This window comes from Argiope bruennichi, chromosome 5 (genome assembly GCF_947563725.1).
Source record: "Argiope bruennichi chromosome 5, qqArgBrue1.1, whole genome shotgun sequence".
NCBI lineage: Eukaryota > Metazoa > Arthropoda > Arachnida > Araneae > Araneidae > Argiope > Argiope bruennichi.
The window spans coordinates 102,961,137-102,982,803 of record NC_079155.1 but is presented as its reverse complement, the minus strand read 5'-3'; the positions used below and the strand labels follow the sequence as shown (position 1 = coordinate 102,982,803).

Sequence of the window (21,667 nt, the reverse complement as noted above, 5' to 3'; positions counted from 1 at the left end):
AGCATGTAAAGCAAATATTTTTGATCAATTTCGTGGCTGTAGAAAGACGAGATACTTTGAATTTTTAAACTTCGCTTTATTCCTTCTCATGAGGCATATTTTACAAGCAAGCAAGTACAAGCAAGAAGCGACGAGGTACGTCAATCTACAGCACGACATAGGAGCGAAAGAGAAAGAAATATTTATTCCCAATGATTATATACTATCAGATTCTGATAGGGATTTCTTTACACATGTCGATTTAGGTAAGAGGACTATAGTTATCTTTTAAAAGAATTCTCTTGACAGTTTTATTTATACCTTCACTTGGAGCGTGTTAAAGTGCGGATTTAAGCATTTTTACAGTGTTTCTGTAGCATTAATTAAATAAAAAATAAAGTGGAATCAGATTAGGAAATAAGAGAATATTATAAAATAAAGTTATTATGGCCTAAATTAAGATAAAAATTAAGAAATTAATTAGGATTTAATTTAGATTTAGTGATATCATTACATATATATACAGTACACTCCCGATTATCCGCGGAATTGGGTGGCGCGGCCGCCGCGGATAACAAAAATCGCGGATAATCCGAAAAAAGCTAAAAACGGGTATAGCAAAAAAGAAAACAGTCATTCCAACTTTGAAAAATCGTTTTATCTACAACAAAACGTAAAATAAACAGCAGGAAATGTTTAACTAACGCTTAATATTTTAGTATATCACTCAAAACTAACCTAAAATGCATTTTGTTAATGAAAACAGAAAAGTGCTTTGTATTTACGAGAGGCGTCAAGGATGCACAGAAAAATTAATACATATGTACTGTTTTAATACTGTAATGTATTATCTAATTACAAAAGCATAACTGTAAAACTGCACCTTTTTGAAAAAAAAAAAAAAAAAAAAAACTTTGTGCGGCAGGCGCGGATAACCCGCTCGCGGATAATCGGGAGTCTACTGTATATATATTTAAAAAGCAGTATAATATATATTAGATATGTAACAGAAGAATGCACACCAAAGAATATGCTAAATATAATCGCTTGAATCACTAGGGAGTATAAATATAGTAACTAAAAATGAAAAATATTACTGCAAAATACATTTTAAAAAATATTTTTAGATTTTATAAAAACTGTAAAAATTGTGAATAAATTAAATTTATGTCACTAAAAAGCTAATTTAAATTTTTTTAAAGTGGTGAAAGGATGGCGCTGGAGTAATAATACACCTGGAAAATGGGGAAAAACTTCTAATTTAAAATCTAGTTGAAATTCGGTAAATTATGAAAAGTCCTTTTATAGTAAACGCCTGTTTCCTTGTTAGAAAGTAAGTATATAATGTAACTGTAGTGACTGACAGTCTGTCCAGTAAAAGATTTTGAACAATTTTTACTTATTGTTTGGCAATTTTCAGACAGTATACTAGCTTGTAAATATTAACATATTAAAACGGCCTTCACCGTAATACGATTTAAAATATATATGATTCTTTTAAAGACTAAAAAAAAAATGTATATTACAGAACATCTAGATTCACGATTGCATTAATACAGTAGATTTTGATTAGAGGGCAATTACAAATATATCTATGAAACCATTGAGAAATTATCATTGTTAAGACTTAAATAAATTGAAATTGTTAATTTACAATATCATCAATTATTTATTTGATCCTTTTTTTATTTTCAAAAAAATTACTGTTCAATAATTGTTCCAGAAAGAGGTTTGGTGTTATATCCCCGACGAATCATCTGTAAGTCGAAGGACTAATAATAACGATTTAAAATTCTATGACAATTAAACGATACATTCCTCAGTATTTAAATCACATTATTTGAAAAATAAATATATTTAAAGTTCAAATTCTACTGGAGATGACAGAAAATTACAGAGATGCCCAGTTCAATGAACGGAACGGTACGAGGTTCCTATAATAGTGTAAGTTATATGACTATCAAAATTTGAAGCTTAAAAATTTTCCTGAAGAAACTTCTAGTTTAGTTTAGTTATATTAACGTCCCGTTTGAAGCAACACTAGGGTTATTTTGGGACGGACCTCGTCATTTTGAACCGCGGTCAGATGACGAGGACGACACCTGAGCTGGCACCCCCTCTCCACACCAGCGGGAGGACATTTGGTCAGGACGGATTTAACGTGTAACAGACCCTATTACACGACGGTTCTTCGGTGGAATCGGGTCTCGAACCTGAAACCCTCCGGATCCGAAACCGAGACCTTACCACCAGGCCACCACGGCCCGCTGAAAAAACTTCTAAGAGTCCAAGTTAAAAAAAATAATTAATTGAACATTTTAGCGAGTCTTAGTCCCGCGAAGAGCTGAACACCAAATGCAGCTAGTTAAATATAAAATTGCGATGATATCTTTAACAAAATGCGTTTTACAAGATAATCGCATGAATTCGTTTTGTATCGCTTTTTATCTAAAAAACATACATATCCTTCAATGTTTGAACTGTTGGAGCATTTATTTTATACAAGCAAATTTAATTTTCGTCCTGTAATAAGAAAGTTTCAAAACAAAAAAGAATATTTCTGTATCAAAATCTTTAAATATCAGAAAAAAATTAATCGTAATTTTTCTTTTTTTTTATCTTTCGGAATATCTCAGATAATTAATTATCAGCCGTTATATTTTATGAGGCTTTCTCTTCGGCCGAAAACTAGTGGTGCATAAATAAAGGGAGGGCCAGAGAGGTTCAGGTTCCAATAAATAAAAGTCAAATTATAAAATATTATTCCACAGACAAAGACCCTTTGACAAAGTCATAAATGATGTCTAGGAACGAAAAAGAAAAAAGAATCGTTTTATTCTTTAGAAACTTTTAACTCTCGCTATTCCACAAACTACAATTTCGCTGAAGCGTGCATTTTTTTTTAAGTACCTGTTTTTAAAATGGTACTATTTTATATTCTGGTATATATAGATACTTCTTTATATTCTGATATTTTCATAGTATTGCATGTTCGACATTTAATTTAACACAGTATCCATTTAAAAAAATTATTCTTTAACGTTCTGCAATCGGTAATGTAAAACAAAATTCAACAAAATTGTAACAGAAAACAAACTTGAGAGCATAAGGCTGACATTTTCCCCATTTAATTATCGTGTCTTGTGAGCCTTCTTTAAAATATTTACCATGCTTTTATAAGTTTTATTGAAATCTCTATTTTTTAAAATGATTATTTGTGTTTTTAAAAGTACAAAAATAAGATATAATTGTATTTAAATACCATGATGCCAATAATTATATACATATTCTAGATGACTGATTTTTAACTGTTCGCGTATAACGATTTTACTGATGTTTTGAGTTGAGCCTTAAACATGCAAATAGTATTTCCGAATCGTATAAAAACTAATTTTTTTTTTAGATTTACTATTTTCAATGCATTTTAATTTTCAATTATAATTTAACTCTTCATTAAATTTAATCCATAAATTCATAATTTTAAATGTTATTCATAAATTTATACTATATCAATGCATTGAATATAAATCCTATTATTGACAAACAAAGCTAATGTATGAATAACTTTCACCCGAACACTTATATTTCTTTAAAATTTGGCCTTGAAGATTTTTATTAATTTTGAATTAGAGAAATTCTAATTATTTCAAAAGAATTACTCAAAGGTACACATTCGTACAGTTCAATGCCTGTTTTCCGCCAAATTTGGTAATTTCAACTTTAATGATCTGTAATGTTGATCATAAGTAGACAGAAAGACATACGCTCTTTCGTTTATTATTGGTATAGATTTAAAATTTGACTTGGTTTTGAATTAGAATTCTAGAATGAATTAGAATTCTAGAATGAATTAGAATTCTAGAATGAATTAGAATTCTAGAATGAATTAGAATTATAGAATGAATTAGAATTATAGAATGAATTAGAATTCTAGAATGAATTAGATAAATTCTAATTAAAATTTCAAAAGAATCCCCCAGAAGTACACATTCATCCAATTCAAAGCTTGTTTTCCACCAAATTTAGTCGTTTCAAGTTCAATGGTCTGTTTTGTACATCATTAGTAGACAGAAAGACATACGCGCGTTCGTTTTTATTATTAGTATAGATTTAAGATTTGGCTTTATTCAGTTCCTTTAGTGATTCTTTTCAGTTTAAAAATAACTCCTTGAAAGCATAATAAACTAAGCTTTGATTGGAGTTACGATTATGCAAATAAACTATGATTAAAAACTGAACAATGGACTAGATATTTTGAGGAATGGGAGTTTTTGTGTAATTTGTCCTAATTATGAGAAACATTCGCGCAATAATCATTCAATGAAAATTATTTTTATTAAAGTTTCTTACTGAAAGGCATTTATCTTTCAAAAACAACAAAAAAAGAATGTTAATTCGTTTCCATGAAAGGGAAACGAATCAAACCGAACTGAGGAAGTGTGTGGCGCAGGTAAACGCACTTTTAAAACATCGAAATAAAAACGGAAAACAAGAAAGTAAGTCGTTTTTAGTAGTTGTCATTCCTCATTCTGTAACCTAACGCCTACTTGCCATCTGATCAGTTGCCATTCAACGAAAACAAAGTACTAAGAATACAGAAATTTCAGCGAAAAAGAAAATTGGCAATCTCATCAGCGAAAGAAAAATGAGGTCATTCGATAGGGTTCATTGAATTCGAAAGTGTTTCACTACTTCTTTTTGTGTGTTTAGCTATTCCAGAAGTTAAGTTTTGAAAACAGAAAACATTTTTTTTTTTCGAATGCGTCACACGCCAGTGAGCTTGAATAACGGTTTTGTCGCTCTTTCAAACTGTCAATATACGATCAAGTTCTAATTTGTTCAGCTTTATTTTACGTTTTTGTCGCCTTCTTTGGAGATTTGCATTTATATTTTTTCTATAGTTTTGCTGCGTTTGTCTTTGAATAAAAAGGAAAAATTTCGATAAAATCGAAAATCAATTCCTGCTTGTAACTTGTTTCTGATAAGAATAAATTTGAAAACGGAAGATAAAGTATTGAATTTATAGAAAAAGACTGATTTTGACGTCAAAAAAAGAAACTGACATAAATTACTGTCGAGTGCTTTGCTACTATTTAATGCATGATCTATTTTTAAATAATTCTTTAGAATTTGCTAGAATAGGAATTGGAATTAATAGAATAACTTAAAATAACGAATCAACTTGTAATTTCGATTAATGCATTGTACCAATATAGAAAAAACAAAAGTATAAAAAAAAGGAAATTAATTCGCTTATCTAACAAGAACATAAAACTCAAAAGCATAGTTTTTTTCTTTTGTTCTTGATGCGGTTTACTGTCTTAGTAAAATTCATATTTAGGCTTAATATATCTTATATATGCATTTAGCATTCAGAGATCATATAAAAGTATGCATGTATTTTTGCCATAATAGAATAGAAACACTTTCACTAGTCACTCGTGTAAACAGCAGAGGAAATGGCTTCGGTAACGAATATTCGCTGTATACTATTACCGAGTTATAGTTCTATCATTTATGAATTTAATCATAATAATTTTCAACTAATACACATAAAATTCATGTGACTATTACACATAAAACTATGATGATCAGTAAACAATCGTATCATAATCAGGATCAACATCCTAATGACATTTAGATAATTTATTCAGTTTTAGATTATTTAACCATTTTAGCCATTTTTTTTCGGTTTCTTAGCACAGCAAAACCTAAGTTTAATTGAAAATATTTTTTATATATAATTCGAATTTTTAAGTTTTATTTTTAAATTCGTCGAATTTTTTAAATTTATTCAAGCAAATTATTTATTTAGAATATTAATTTTATTAATAATAGAATCGATTTTGATATTTGTAACAGCTTAGATGAATAAAATAAATTTTTAAGGCGTCAGAATTACATCCCCAGAACTTCTATAAAAAAGTGAGTGAAAAAGTGAAATATGAGAGAAGCTTAAAAAAGATTAAATAAATTTTCTATATCGAATTTTATGATTCACAATTCTATTTCTCTATGCAATTTCATTAATAATTTTTGACTATCTATAATCAAATAATATAAAACAATCAATCTCAAACAAAATTATAAAAATTTATTTTAGGAGAAAGAAATTTAACGTGTATGGCTGGATCTATAAATTAAAACCATCACAAACTTTACTTCTTAAGATAATAATCTGAAACTTTTTTAAGTATCTGTAAGAATTTCTTACACTAATCAATACATAAAAAGGTTTAAAAAGATTTTTGTTGCAGCACAAAATTAGGGGGTCGCATGGGAAAAATATTCTTTTGTTTTAAATTTACTTTAAATCGCTATTTTAGAACAAATGCGCTAAAAAATTATTGCTTTCAAATATTTACAGAAAAGGGTAAGAAAAAAATTGATCTATCGCACCACTATCAAACAAATTAAAACTGAAAAAATTTCTGAAAACCAATAGAAATCCAAAACTGAACGCGGTTTACAAGTCAATATATCTGTTTCAATTTGTTTAATTTATTTTAAAGAAATCATAAAATCCTCAAATAAATGAAGAACGGCCTCTAATTTCAATACAGAAGTTTTAAGTAAAATAACAAAGAATTTTTTTTTTCAAATGAGTCGAATATATCATGATTATGCAATATGTAAAGGAAAATATATCAGTTAACTATTGTAGAATACAAATCTTCCAGGAAGGTTAATTTTGATTAAAAGAACAATTTTGTAATTACATCTTAAAGTGTCCAAATATGTTTTGGTAAAAAAAAGCGAAAAAAGAATAGAATTATATTGCTAATTTATTTTCTGTTTTAATATCTGAACCATAGAGCAGTTCCTTCTGTTGCACTGTGGCTCGGATGTTAAAAAGCAGGTTTGGAATTATGCCTTTTATTTGGAAAATAGTAATAATAGAAAATTAAAAGAAAATAGAAGAAAATTATAAAAAAGTTTAATAATATTCCAAACACAAGATTTGAAACTGATACTTTTTATTCCTAAAATAATCTAAAGAATGATGTAAAATTAAATTCGTTGTCATTCATTTTTGATCAATTAAGCCAAATGATCGATTTATTTTACGATGATTAGATATATCTATACATAAAACATTTTTTATTTGTTTATTTATTTATTATTTTCGTTTGAGGTCCTATATTAAAAAACTGAAAATATCTATACTTTCTATTTATTATTTTTTATTTGATATTTAATATTTCATTTTGATAAATTCCTTAAAAATATTTGTCAGAAACGACTATTAGATTGATAGCTTTAAACCATTTTACACCACAGGCGATTGCAATGCAAGTTAAATTTCAAGGAAATATGTAGATAAGTTCATTCAGTTGTAAACTGCGATTCTTGCTTGATCGATCAAACGGTAAACCGCGTCGAAAAAAAATTCTATTGGTGAATTATTTACATCAGTGAATCGACTAAAATTTCTTTCAAACGATGCACTGAATGTTACGACAAAGAACTTGCACCTGCGTTTGAAAAGAATGATTAAAGCCAGATATGTGACAGGTTTGGATTTATGCATAAAATTTACAAGAATTTTCCATTGTGATAAATTATTTGGAGCATGTTCGATAAAACAGGTTCAACAAAATTAATTCAAGTTTGACAAAAATAAGTAAAAATGTTATCAAATGCAGATGTGCATTTTTAAAAACTGCAAGGAAATGGACACCAAATGCTTTTTTTCTGAATAAATTTTCATTGAATACTTATTAGAAGAATCTTCAAAAAGTATTACACAGGTTTTTAAAAAGTATGGCGATGCTCCTTTCTAATTTTCATCCATACATTACATTTGAAAATCAATACATGCAGCGGGTCGAAAAATATTTATTAATGAGGTCATTCCACCTTAGATATTGTTAAAAATTAGCATTAATTAACGTTTGAAAATATATTAGAGATTAATTATTATGGTTGCAGAGGGCAGTTATTAAATGTTTACTTTCAGACAGCGTCAGAGTCAGACATAACAAAATTAGCATACATATATTAATTTCGTCTGCTAAAAAAGACATTTTTAATGCGGTCGATTATGAAGTAGTTTTAACAACAATAATTATTTTTTAAAATTTCAGCATTTTCAACATATTTAATTAAACATGCCTTTTGGCACAAGCGAATATTAATATTAGTTTAAAACATGACATTTGGAAATAAAAGAGAGTTGTTAAGCTTCTGTCGGCTGTTGAAGAACACATTTTTTTTCAGCGGAATTGCGAAATAAAGAGCTGTAAATCTACAAACTTTGAATCTAAGAGAATATCTCGTATGAAAAAAAGTATTAAAATCTCATATGAATCTAAGAAAAAGTCTCTTAGTGAAAATTTTAACAAAATCCAAAAGTTGGAAGAACGAGAAGTCCTCAAAATGCAAAATTCGCTTGCGAAGCGTTTCTACAGTGCTTTTAATCAGATCTTTTACTAAATATATATTATTTTTGTAAAATGTATTCTAAAAATTACAAAACATGGTATTATTTTTATGCTTTTAATATAGAATTATGATGATATTGTTCTAATGCTGTTATTAATTGCCAAAAATCAAAATTCGTTATGAAATTAGTTTTAATGATCAACTACAATAAGAGTAATAAAGTTCATCATGTATTTTAAAATTCTTAATGAAAAAAAGTGAAAAACCTTTTTTTAAGTAAAAAAAAAAAAAATGTTACCGATAGAAGGCTTACATTGTTTCATTATATAACAGTTATATTTTTTAATGAGATAATACAAAAAATATCATTATATTATTTTATTTTATTTTATTAGTAGCGTTTTTATAGCTTACAACTGGGATATTTCTGAAAGAAACTAACGGTTTATAACATATCGAAGATACATAGACTCAGTAATATAAGTAATAAGTTGACATTTTTAGCACATATGATATCTGAATACTGCACACATACCAGCACCTTGCTTCTTATGAGAGCTATTCCAAGCGATGTTTTCAATTCTTTATTCTCACATTTATTATATAAATAATATCGAGAGGCCTTGCCTTTATTTATTTGATAAATGACACTTATTTCTAATGTCAATTTTTTTCATGTCAACACTGAATTTCCCCCCTTTTTTTTATAGTTTTTAAAAGCTCATTCGGCAATTCTAATATTTTGTTTAGTTGTTTTCAAGTGATATACTCCAAGGTTATTTCTTACAACTAGTATGAAGTTTTCTCCTATTCCAATTTATATGACTTTAACGCCAACGAAATGCAACGAATTCAGATTTCCGCAGCTTCATTATATGCCTTAATAGTCATTTTCAAAAATTCTATGATTAAAGATATGCAAAATTTTGAGCTTCGCGTAGAAGCAGTATTTAACCAATGAGGTTTTATCGAAATATGAATATTAAAAAGTTCTTACATTATTAAATTGTCGATGAGATGCGTTTAGGTTATTACTTCTTCAAATGCTTAAATATTCTCACAAGGTCACATTAGACAACACGTATATTTCCATCATAGTTTCTCTTCATGAGAGATTTAAAAATCAAGCACAATATAACATCATTTGATAAAAATTTAAACCGTAAAGATATTAGGAAATATCTATAATACCTTCAATTCATTTTTGAGATACATTCGAATTATTTTATAAAATGAGTTCTAGTATCAAAAACTGAATAGATAAACTTTTCCAATATTATCTATTTTGGAATTAAAATTTTTTCTTAGGCCTATTCCTAATCTTGCAATCTAAAATCTATTGATAATTGACAGGAAATTGTAATGAAATTGTTATATCCTTATTTTAAGAACAATGATAGTTTTTACTTATTACAAATCTCACAAATTCACCAATATGCTTGTAAGGTTGATACTTATAGAGTACATTCAATCCACAAGCATTGCTAAAATACAGAAAAAATCAATGCAAAATAAGTTATTAAATAAAGAAGCAGTAATATATTATACTTAATCAAGTATTATTATTTTTATTTTTTAGAAATCTAAAATATCTTAATTCAACTGTATTTCATTATCATTCCTTAACAATCCAATATATACCACTACCTTAATTCTTTTAGAAATTATTAATTCAATCATAATGGTATCGACATATCTTTTAACTTAGAATTAATGAAGTTTTAATAATGGTCTTAACAGAATATAGTACATAAAAACTATTCCAAAAAGTGGATAGCCACTATAAGGACAGATAATAATCTTATCAAGGTCATTGAATGATTGTTTTTAAGGGCTAACCTCGTATTGTTAAGTAATATTGACCGGACACAGTATATGATATTCATGACACATTTGTCACTAAACTAATTCCATTCATACTGGGAAATTTGAAAAATATTTATGAAAAAAACTGTGACAGAAAACTTATGATTAAAAACCTGTTAAAAATCGTATTTCTCTAAGTAAAAAACAGCAATGATTAGTTTATGCAAACGTTATAGTTAATAAATCACCAAATATAACCATGGTTTAATCAAACTGTAAATTTATTTTATAAATTTTACTTAAAAAATACAGAATTAGACTTCAGCTGGCTTGAATTAATTTCAAACTCGAAGAGGTTTTCGTGGAAGCATTGGTTTTAAATAATAAAATTTAGAATCCCATTTAAAAAAATCCAAGACCATGATACATTTTTCACTTATCAATAAATTTACATAAATAATTTTCTTTTTTTTTTACTTCTAAAAAACTTTAAAAAAATAGATAACATTAATTTCAAGCTGTCATCAATACTAATACAATAGTCAGACTTGCTCATGGCTGTTAATAAAGCAATGTAAACGTTGTCACTAAAAATGTAAAAATTGATTCCTTATTTTAAGAAGTTTAAAAAAAATGAAGAATATCTGAAAAGGACTTTCTTATTTTTAAAAAAAAGTGTTCTGGCTGATGTTGAAAAAAAGAAAAAAAGTAAAAAAAAAAAAACTATTCTATGATTAATGGCATTACATTTATTAATCTTTTTATTCCTATTTGTATTGAGATAAATAGCTTTTACTTTTTATCTTATTTTCCATTTTTTTTTCATGTTTAAATAACTAAGGAAATATTTTTATCAAGCTTAAACATATCAAGTTTGTTACGTTGCTATTCTTACATAAAATGAATACTTTGGTATGAATAATTATATTAGCACAGCTTTTTATTGAATAAAGTATATGAAACTATCTTACCTGTTGGAAGAGGCTGTGAGGCGAAAATTTCACCTACGAACAGCAAGACTAGAGTTAAAACCACTTGTTTCATGACTCGGTCCCTCATGATCCACGGGAGGAACTGTTACTTTTCAGTCCGACTCTGGAGCTGGACCGACCCTACTCTGCCTTCTAGTTCTTAGCTGTAACCAAGTGACCCAGTGAAATTGGGAAATGGGTCGCTAAACCTTGCGGCCATTCACTTTCTAACGAGGAAAAAAAACAGAACGCATCTCCTTGGAGGAAGAAGTTCTTTGGTGGAATGTGTTTTTTCTTTTTTCTTTTTTTACGACACTTGCGGATAATATTCGGGCAGCAGGTATTAACCCCTCCCCAACAGGACTTTTCTTTTCAATTTTTTTCTTCCTCGGAATTATCGACTGGCAGATGGTCTTTTATTTTAATCGTTTGGAAACAAAGAAATTGCAAACGACTTATTCTGTTGTGTTTATGTAACTGGAAAGTTTTTATTTTAAGGTCGGAAGTGTTTGGAAGTTGTATCAACTTTTCGCGGATGGTTAGTTATGGAACAATTGAAATTCGAAATGCTCTTTAACGTGATATTTCGATTTAATGGAGATAGGAAGTGCTATGAAGGGTTTATTTCGATTTCAATTGCGTTATTAAAAAAATGCAGCATTCCATTTCCTTGTCATAAAAAAATACAAGAATTAATTGACTTGTTCTCAATCGTGTTCTTAATTCATTATTTTTGTTCTTTCTTTCTTCATTTATTTATAAATTATTCTTTTTTCTGGCAATTACACAAACACAACAACATTATTAATAATTTGGTTGACATGCTGTTTCGCAGAATTAAAAGAAATTTATGACTGAAATTGCGTTGATATGATTTATACTTCAGAAAATGAATCCATTGTTGTATTTAATTTATTTTCAAAAATTATTAATATTTGAAAAATTAATTTGTATCTTTTTTACTTTCGTGTGTTTTTTTCTTCCTTAAAAAACAAGCGAATCAAGGGTAAAAGTTATTTATGAGAAGATAACCTAAATATTAAAAAGACATCTGATCGCTTGCAATTATTTATAGCAAAATTAATTTTGAAAAGTAGTAAATTAAGTGGGTATTGAAAAATAAAAAATAAAAAGATTTTCGCATTTAAATGAATCATTAAAAGTCACTGTTGCTTAAAACTAGAAATAAATAATTTTTCCAACTAATAAACAAATTACTTTCTAACAGAAAAAATAAAGCCCTTTCTAAAATAAAATATTTTTTAATAAAATTAGAGCAAGCATGTTACTTTAAAATTGGTTTAAAATAGAACTTTGTACTAACGTTACCAGAATAACTTAATAAAAGAACTTTTCTAATAACAATCTTGACAAGAAAGAGTGCATTCGGAATCAGTAAGAAAAAAAAAGGAAAGAAGTATTTTTATGAGCGTCAGCTAAAAGTGTGAATAGCGACGTTTTGAATTCAGATATTTTTATCTTTCTAGAAAGAGTTTCAACGTAAAGTATTTTAAGCAAGTTTGTGAGAGAATTTTGTATTCTATTACTAAACATAGCAGATAGTACATTTCAAAAGCAATTTAAAATTTGTAATGCAATTCAAGCTTGAGTTTATATTGAAAATCTCTCTTTAAATTCAAAAAAAAAAAATGTGATTTATCAAAACATTCTAAAACAAACTCGTATTTAGAAGCAGCGAATCAAATGTATCTGATGAATTTTATTTTGGAGTCAAATGTACAAACAATACACTGTTAGATATTAAATGGAATACACAGCTTTTTTACCATAAGATTGTGTCATCAAATGAATTAACTGCATTAAAAATGTTAATAAATTTAGAATTATATTTTTGATTTAATAACCAATAAATATTTCACTATTTCATTAAGAAAATATTATTTCAGAGGGATTCTGTTTATTTGTTATATTTTTAAGATGTGTCACTTTGTCAGAGGACTTGTCTTTGACAAGTGCCATTAGAAACAACAGCAACAGTCAATCGTTTCATTTTTGCTTATTAGCTTATTTGTTAACTTAATTATTCAACATAAAATGCCGTTAATGTGAAGATCAAATCTCATTTGCATACAATTCAACCAAAGGCACAGCGAATCACCTTATGCCCTCAAATCAGTTACTAAGAAAAAGATTTTAAAAAGAGTGAAGATTTTGTATTGGCCAAACAAAAACAAAAATGAGATTTTTAACATTGTTAATTCTAGATCTCGAATCCATAATTATATCAATTACATTAACGTAATCTAAAAATAAAAATAACAGAGCTATGACATATAAATCTGACTTCTGATAATATTTTGGAAATGTTGCATATAATTTATTAACAGCAATAAAATTTGAAAATTAAAAAAATGACCTTAATGATTCAAAAAGAAGGAAAAAAAAAAGGTTTAAAGTTGGGAAGAGCAACAGGTTTTTAATACAGGATGATTTCATTCAAATACAGTAATTACATCTGAAAATTGTTTTATTAGCATTGATTGCTTTGTTTCTTTTTTTCAAAAAAACTCAACAACCGTGATATTGACCGATTTGTGTTAACTGTTATAGACATGTCACGTATCTAAAAGGGATATTAAACGTAACGCAGAGCGATGTTTTGTAGCTGTGGGTTCGTCATCTGACATACTTTTAGTGATAGAAGATTCTGTGATATTTTCAAAATTAATAATAAGCTTAACACTAACTTATTCAGCTAACAAATTAAAAAAAAAGAATTCTTAAATGAGCTTAAAATTAAATTTATTATCAAAACAAAGTCTTAATGCAACTGAATAAAAAATACTTCATTAAAAACTTGAAAACATTATCTTTAATGGTTTTCCTCTTAGAAAATTTATTAATTTTTTTAAATTTTAAAGCATAAATCATTGTTGAGAACAAAATTGAAATCACTGAGATGTCGGAATTGCTTAAAATAATACACTTTCATTAAGTTTTCACCTAAAAACAATTATTTTGTAAAATTCATGTTGAATAATCCTCTCTTATTCATAGAAGTAGTATAAAAATGCTATCTTTACATTCCTTTTAATGTATTTATTTTTTATTATGAATTTTTTATGTTCTTTATATTATTTTGAATAACAATACAAATTCTTGTCTATGCTTTCAAGTAATAATAATTATAGAATTTAAAAATATTGTTTCGAAATGAAATACTAATCAAGTATGCAAATTTAACATTTATTTATATTTCATTGGAAAATTCTTGAACTAAAATCCAGCTTAAAAGTCAATCATAAATTTTAAAAAAATTTGAGAAACAGTTTGCATTTTAATCTAATTAGTAATGTCAAGTGATGCATTGCATATATTTTACTGATATCCAAAAGCTACGTTGTGTCTTGAATAATAATCGGTTTATCGCAATGGAATTTGGTACATACGTGCCCATACTATTAAAGAACTGACAGTACAATGAGAGAAATAAAAGGATTAAAAGTATTTAATGTTATATTAAGACTAAAAGGGGCCGTAACAGGATAACTGATGTTTTTCAGAATCACTCGGCTAAAAATGATCGTACCCATTCCACATGGTTTAAATCTTATAGCTATATAGATGTAAGAAATGAAATTATTGATTAATCTTATGACTACATATTTCAATATTCTAATTAGTAGAATAATAAATAATAGATGTTCCAGGGAGTGAATTGACGGCATATAATGCTGTTTTTAGAGCACCCTAAATATGCTTTCCGGATTAGTTTGGTTTTAGTTATATTAACGACCCATTTTGAAGCAATACTAATGTTGTTTTGCAAAAGATCCCACAATTTCGAACCATGGTCAGATGACGAGGTCAATGTCTGTGGTAGAAATTTTTTTCCATACTTCATCACTTCAAGGAGAAGACTGAAGCGATAGGAGACGCGTTAGGATAGAACCTGGGACCTTGTGGTTAGCAGTCCAATAACTTAACAAGTATACCAAAACGATCGTTCGGGTAGAAGAGTTGTTAACTGGCTTATATGCTATTCACCACAAGACACTGAGTGTGGGTAGATTTATCCTGCGCCAGACTTGCTTACACGCTAGTTCTTATACCGAATCAAGTTTCGAAACCAGGAATCTCCAGACCTAAACCGAGACTTTATCACCAAGCCTTTATGCTTATTAAAATTAAGATTAAGAAATAGGGCTAACTACAAAATCAAATCACCAGCAGATAAATATTCATTTCTCTCAGAAATGCAACCATAATTGAATTCTGAATTGACTTACATTGCCATCCAAGAGATCATCGACAGCAGTTTACTGAAAAAGTTTCAAATAAGTTTCAAAAGCCCCCATGTCTATTTTTATCACAAAAAATGGTGCCAGAGACAGACAGAAGTGATCAAAATTTAGTTTTGATTCCTTGTTAACCTTGTCGTAATGGTTTCCACTTCTAAAGAACTGATCGGTTTTTCTTATGTTGTAGAATGATAATACGGACGTCAAGATCTTTCCACTTCTTAATGCGGAATGAATTAGTTGTCGTCAACGGAGAAAACATGGCTTTAATCTAAAACAGGAGGCTGTAATTTAACTGTTGGGCCTCATTGTATGAGCAAATGTACGCCAGAGTAAAACATAGTATAATTTTGCTAAGCTGACTGAAACGGAAAAAATAAAATATAGAAATGGGAAGTATGTTCTTTTCAAAAAGAAAGAAAATTCGAATCTTTAGTGAGGAGTATAATAGGATAATAATGCTTTAGGTTTGATTCTTTATTTTAATTATATTATCCGTTGATAACGAATATAATGATTTTTACATAATGCAGTTTACTAAAAGAATGGCAACTAAAAAAATATCATCATGTTGATAAATACCACAGTGAACATTATGCTTTAAAGCTAGTAGCTGAAGAATACAATTTTTTTTATCATCACTTAAACAATGGCAAATGCATAAAAGAAAAGATTGCGATCGTTATGATATAAAAAAAGGGAATTTATTTTATAATTACGATCATAATAATGAATCATAATAACTGCAACTTCACGTCTTCATAAATTTGAAGCGGTAGATATTATTTCATAAATTTGTGGTGGAAAGAAGATCATTATGATCCGTGCAGTGGAAGCAAGAGGGCGTATATTTTCGGGAACATTTCTTTAATGATCGCATTTCACACAAAACAAACACAAACACGAAAGACAAGACATTAAAGCGCGCACCACTTAACAGAACTGTATCGTATCTCATTATAATTACAATCGCAATGCACTATGGGATACATACTGATTATGCAAAATCTATTATGCAAAAAAGAATACTGCAACTGCTAAAAATTAATTAATTAGATGGGTGTTTATATACGATCACTCTTCTAGAATATTAAAGCGATAAACAATGAATTCTTCTCAATAATTATGTATTTAATTTAGAATCTTTAAATTTCTCTCTGTAAATTATCTTTAATATTGAGATAGCATATTTTGAAATTTTATATCAGCATTCTTTATATTCAGTTACAGAAAAAAAGCTATTTTTTAAATTATTACTGAATAAAAACCACCTTGAGTGGTTTCCCAAAATTTTCTCGCATCCTCGCTAATCAAGATTCATAGAACACCTTGCATGGGATTGGCGTACAATATTACAAAATATTAAACTTGGCGCGAATTTAGCATTTTTACTAAATCTGTCGTGACTTGCTTGGCCAGTTATTTGGCGATTAATCTCTGGCATGCGATTAATGGTATCCGAAAATCGAATTTGTGTTTTAGATGCTTTTTTCCAAACTATTGTAATAAATATTTGACACAAAACTACACTTGTAACCAAAAAATCACACACCAAATTTGATATATTTAAGTTATAGCGTCTTTCAGTTAGCGCGTTTGCATTTTTTAAAAGTACAGAACTGACAGACGGTCAATCCTTTGTTGTGTTATGCTCAAATTTTGATATTTGTTTAGATTATAGATATTATATCTATATATCTAATTTTATCTATCTAGCTCTCTCCTTTTTTTGTTATCGTATTAAATTATATTCGAACAGCCGAACAGACAGACTTCCTTTGAGCTGAATTTGCTCAAAATTTGATCGAAACCTACAAATTTGGTATAAAGACCTTATACCAAATTTCATCCATCTAGATAAAGGGGTTTTGAGTTATCTTTGTCAAAAACAGACAGACAGGCGTACATTTTCCAAAAATAGGTTTTTATAACTCGAGGAGGTTTAAAACGTGGAGATTCATCAGACTTCCAAACTTTTCGATGATTACTCTACATTATCTATACCAAGATATTTACTCTACATTCTCTATACTATAAATATTTACTCTACATTCTCTATACTAAGCATGTAAGAATGTAAATATTAACCAAGTGACCTTGAAATCTTTAAGCCTCAGAATTCGTGAAAGAGAAATTTGTGACAAAATTCCATTAGAAAAATAAATCTTATGAACATTAGAGGCAAATTTGAGGAAATACAAAATTTCAAGATTTATCCGAAAAAATGTATGCAATTCAGCCTAATGTAATAAATATACACAATAAAAAAAGAAAATCTAAAATTTTCAGTATCAACTCACAATTATGTAAAATCTCCTATGAACTTGAAATGTTTATTTGGATTATGACTGCAATTAAAAACAAACGATGGCTAAATATAGTTAATGCAATAGTTGCATTGACGATATTGTATGGGAACAACGGGGAAAATATTTTTATTAAATTTCACCAAGAAAATTATTTAGGAAATAAAAATTATGAAATTGTGATGCATAATTCAATTTACGTTCAAAAGAAAAGGAATTATTTCCTTTTCCCACGATTATTCAAATATCCTTTGCTGTTTTATTATTACATTTCTCGCAATTCCACGTTTTTATTGCAAATCATCGTTACTGAGTCTAGAAGGCAACCTAAACCGTCTTAGATTTCCTCTAAAAATGGCGCTTTCACTTCCTTGACTTATGGAAACAATAGGTCATGACAAGATCGTTATCTCTGATGTAATCACCTGCAATGACATTCGACGGTCATGTTACAGGTAACCATTTTGAAGCAGACAGGTAGATAAATATTTTCTGTCATGTTTCCGGGAAGTACTCGAAACCATCTGCTAAAATTCCACAATTGTTAGTGGTTCCTTTGCAAAGATGTTGACAACGCATTTTTGGGGAGTACACGTGCTACAAAAGAAAAAAAATATCCACGAAATATATTCCTACCCGTAATATGAATTTTCGTCATATTTCACCCAAATTATTTATTTTTGGCGTTTTGTGGAACGCCGTGGGTTAAAATTTCACATATGCAGCTATTGCATGCTTCCGAATAATATTTTATCTAAATTCTTAAATAGAGAGCAAGGAAAAATAAATAAAATCGTAAAAAAGCAGCCCAGCACTACTAAATTTTTAGCAAACATTTAGCACTGTTTTGTTGTATTATTTAAAAATTCAATTATTACGAGGATTATGCAATTAATGGATGATGTAGTTAAATTTAAGGGCAGTGAAAACCAGAAGGTGTGGTCTTCCCGAACATTTCCTGCATACTCTATAAAAAAATAATAACTCCTCTAACGCCTACACCCCATTTAAATTTTAGACCGTTATTAAAGTCGTGGATGCCACGAGTTCCCCGATTTTTAGTTTCAGAGTCATACACTTAAGCGCTTTGTTCTTCCTAGTATAGTAAAGAAAACCGCTACTTGTGCATTAACCGCATGGAATTGGTGAACAATATTTACGAAAATGCTTATCAACGAGTGAATTTACTCAATCTGTTTATTTTTTTGGCAAATAGTTGCTGAGTTGTAATTTATAAACAAGTGATATTTTGGAGAGCTTTTCTTTGATTGATTAAAACCAAACTCTGTCACAGAATTGCAACTGTACTCAAAAGATCACAGAAAAAAATTCATAAAACATTATTTTTGTTTAAATCGTTGCATTTATCAAATTTATATCGATACGAAAGTAAAGAAAGACAAATGGTGAACTCTTTGACTTATTTGGTTCTAAATGTGATACGAATTCACGTTTCAGATACTCAACTTATGTACCGCATTTTAATTATGTTATTCGTTACGTTTGAAGTTATTTTGTGCCTTTGTAATCGGACATCAGGAGAAAAATACTTCTTCTTAAATGGATTTCTTTCAAAATTTTATATTCCAGATTAGATATATTAATTTTCCGTTTTTAAAGCAAAAACTAGGACTGTTTTGAGACGGAAATCATAATTTTTAAATCGAAGACAGATGAAGAGAACGACAACTGATCTGGCATCCCCTCTCCAAACTTCCACACTACACCAGCGAGAGGATGTTTAACATGCACCAGACCCTCTTACACGACGGTTCTTCTATGGAATCGGGGCTCGAATCTGAAACCCTCTGGTTCCAAAGCCGAAACCTTACCAATAGGACATCGCAAGACCAAAATTTTATAGAGGTCGATGAATTTTAAGTGAAATCCATATACCAAATTTCATCCATTTAGGTGAAAGTATTTTTGAGTATCATGTTCACAGACAGACTAACAAAATTCCCAAAATATATTTTTTTGGACTCGTCAATCTATGAACACGAATCGAATTTCTAGATATTCAATAGTTTTACTATGTATACTTACTTCTTTTACATAGTTAATGATAATTAATTCTGTTTCTTTTTACTTACAACTGCATGACAGAAATTATGTTTGTGCTGTACCAAATGGAGGGAGGAGGTGCCTACAATTATGAAGGATTTCGCCGAAATCGAAATATTTCAATGTTTTTAATAATTCTTCATCAATAGGTTTATTGTTACATGAATGTATATATAAAATTCTTTATTTAGTGCGTAGTCCTCTTTAATGTCCTTTTATTCGTCGGAATAACGAATGTGTTTCATAACAATTAAATATCTTCCTTTTTTTCCGTCTTTAATTTTCTTTGATAAGAGTATTTTAATTTTCAGAAAAAACTTCTCCTATAATTTATCATTTGTGATTATTTATACGAATCCGTTCAAAACCAACACACATACAAATACAAAAAAATTTAAAATCCATTTTGTTTTTATATTAGTTTTTAACAATCTCAATACCTTGTATCACTCTTTATTTTATCAGGCTTCAATTTTGAAGCATGGTATTGTTTCCCAAATAGGCACAGTATTCAGTTTTCAATAAAATTTTGATTTCCGAGAAAAAGAAGAAATTTTTTTATAGGTCTGAAACAAATAGATCATGAAGTTTTGTTTCCAAGAAATAGGATGAAAGAATAAAATTTTTAAAGTTTTGTATGAGACAAAAATTTTAAGCTGAAATGGTGGCAATTGTCATCATAAAAACTTCACATATTCATTTTATCTCACAATAAAATGTCAAAATCCATTCAATGATTTATGAATTATAACTAATAAAAATATGAAAATAATTTCAACAATTTTATATCATTGTTTTTCACCATACTAGACTTTTTTTAAAAATTAAAAACCTCGTGAAGTATGTTGGATTATTTTTCTTTTAAGGACAGCTCCATTTAGATAAAATTGTACATAACAAGGAATTAGTTAAAAGAAATGTTCTTTAAAGGTTGTTAGAAAAAAATTCCAAGCAATAGTTATTTTTATTTTAACAAATAGAAATTGGGAGCAAATCGGTTACTTAAAAGTAATTTTATTATATCCGTTTATGTTTTGGCTTTTCTATAATATAGCGCCATTCTATAATATAGCTTTCTATAATATGATAGCGCCATTGTTTAAAAAAAATTATATATTCGTATACCGTATTTTAATCGTATTATATCGTATTGTGAATGCGTAAACATATAATATAATAGTATATCGTATTATATATAGTATTCTAATCATATATCGCATTCTAATATATCGTGTTCTAATCGTATATCGTTTTATATATAGTATTCTAATCATATATCGCATTCTAATATATCGTATTCTAATCATATATCGCATTCTAATATATCGTATTCTAATCATATATCGCATTCTAATATATCGTGTTCTAATCGTATATCGTATTCTAATATATCGTATTCTAATCATATATCGCATTCTAATATATCGTGTTCTAATCATATATCGCATTCTAATATATCATATTCTAATCATATATCGTATTCTAATATATCGTATTCTAATCATATATCGCATTCTAATATATCGTGTTCTAATCGTTTATCGTATTCTAATATATCGTATTCTAATATATCGTATTCTAATCATATATCGCATTCTAATATATCGTATTCTAATCATATATCGCATTCTAATATATCGTATTCTAATCATATATCGCATTCTAATATATCGTGTTCTAATCGTATATCGTATTATATATAGTATTCTAATCATATATCGTATTCTAATTCTTATATCATATTATATAGCTAAAATTCTAATGAATAACTGAAATATTCATGTATTTTATACAATTTTGTATCCAATAATAAATTTTAAAATTTCCCAATTATATAAGTTTATTCTTTCATATTTATAAAGACTGAATTTATTTTCACACGTTTCCCGATGAG

The 21,667-nt window shown here is 28.1% G+C and overlaps 1 protein-coding gene across 1 annotated transcript in view; it reads right to left on the bottom strand.

The window, feature by feature from the left end:
• Nucleotides 1–11,345, bottom strand: part of LOC129969021 (uncharacterized) — a 38,611-nt gene extending 27,266 nt beyond the window's left edge. Inside the window, exon 1 of the mRNA XM_056083417.1 lies at nt 11,142–11,345. Coding sequence (XP_055939392.1) covers nt 11,142–11,229 — 88 coding nt within the window. The 5' untranslated portion in view covers nt 11,230–11,345. The remainder of the gene's footprint in view (nt 1–11,141) is intronic.
• Between the last annotated feature and the right edge of the window lie 10,322 nt (nt 11,346–21,667).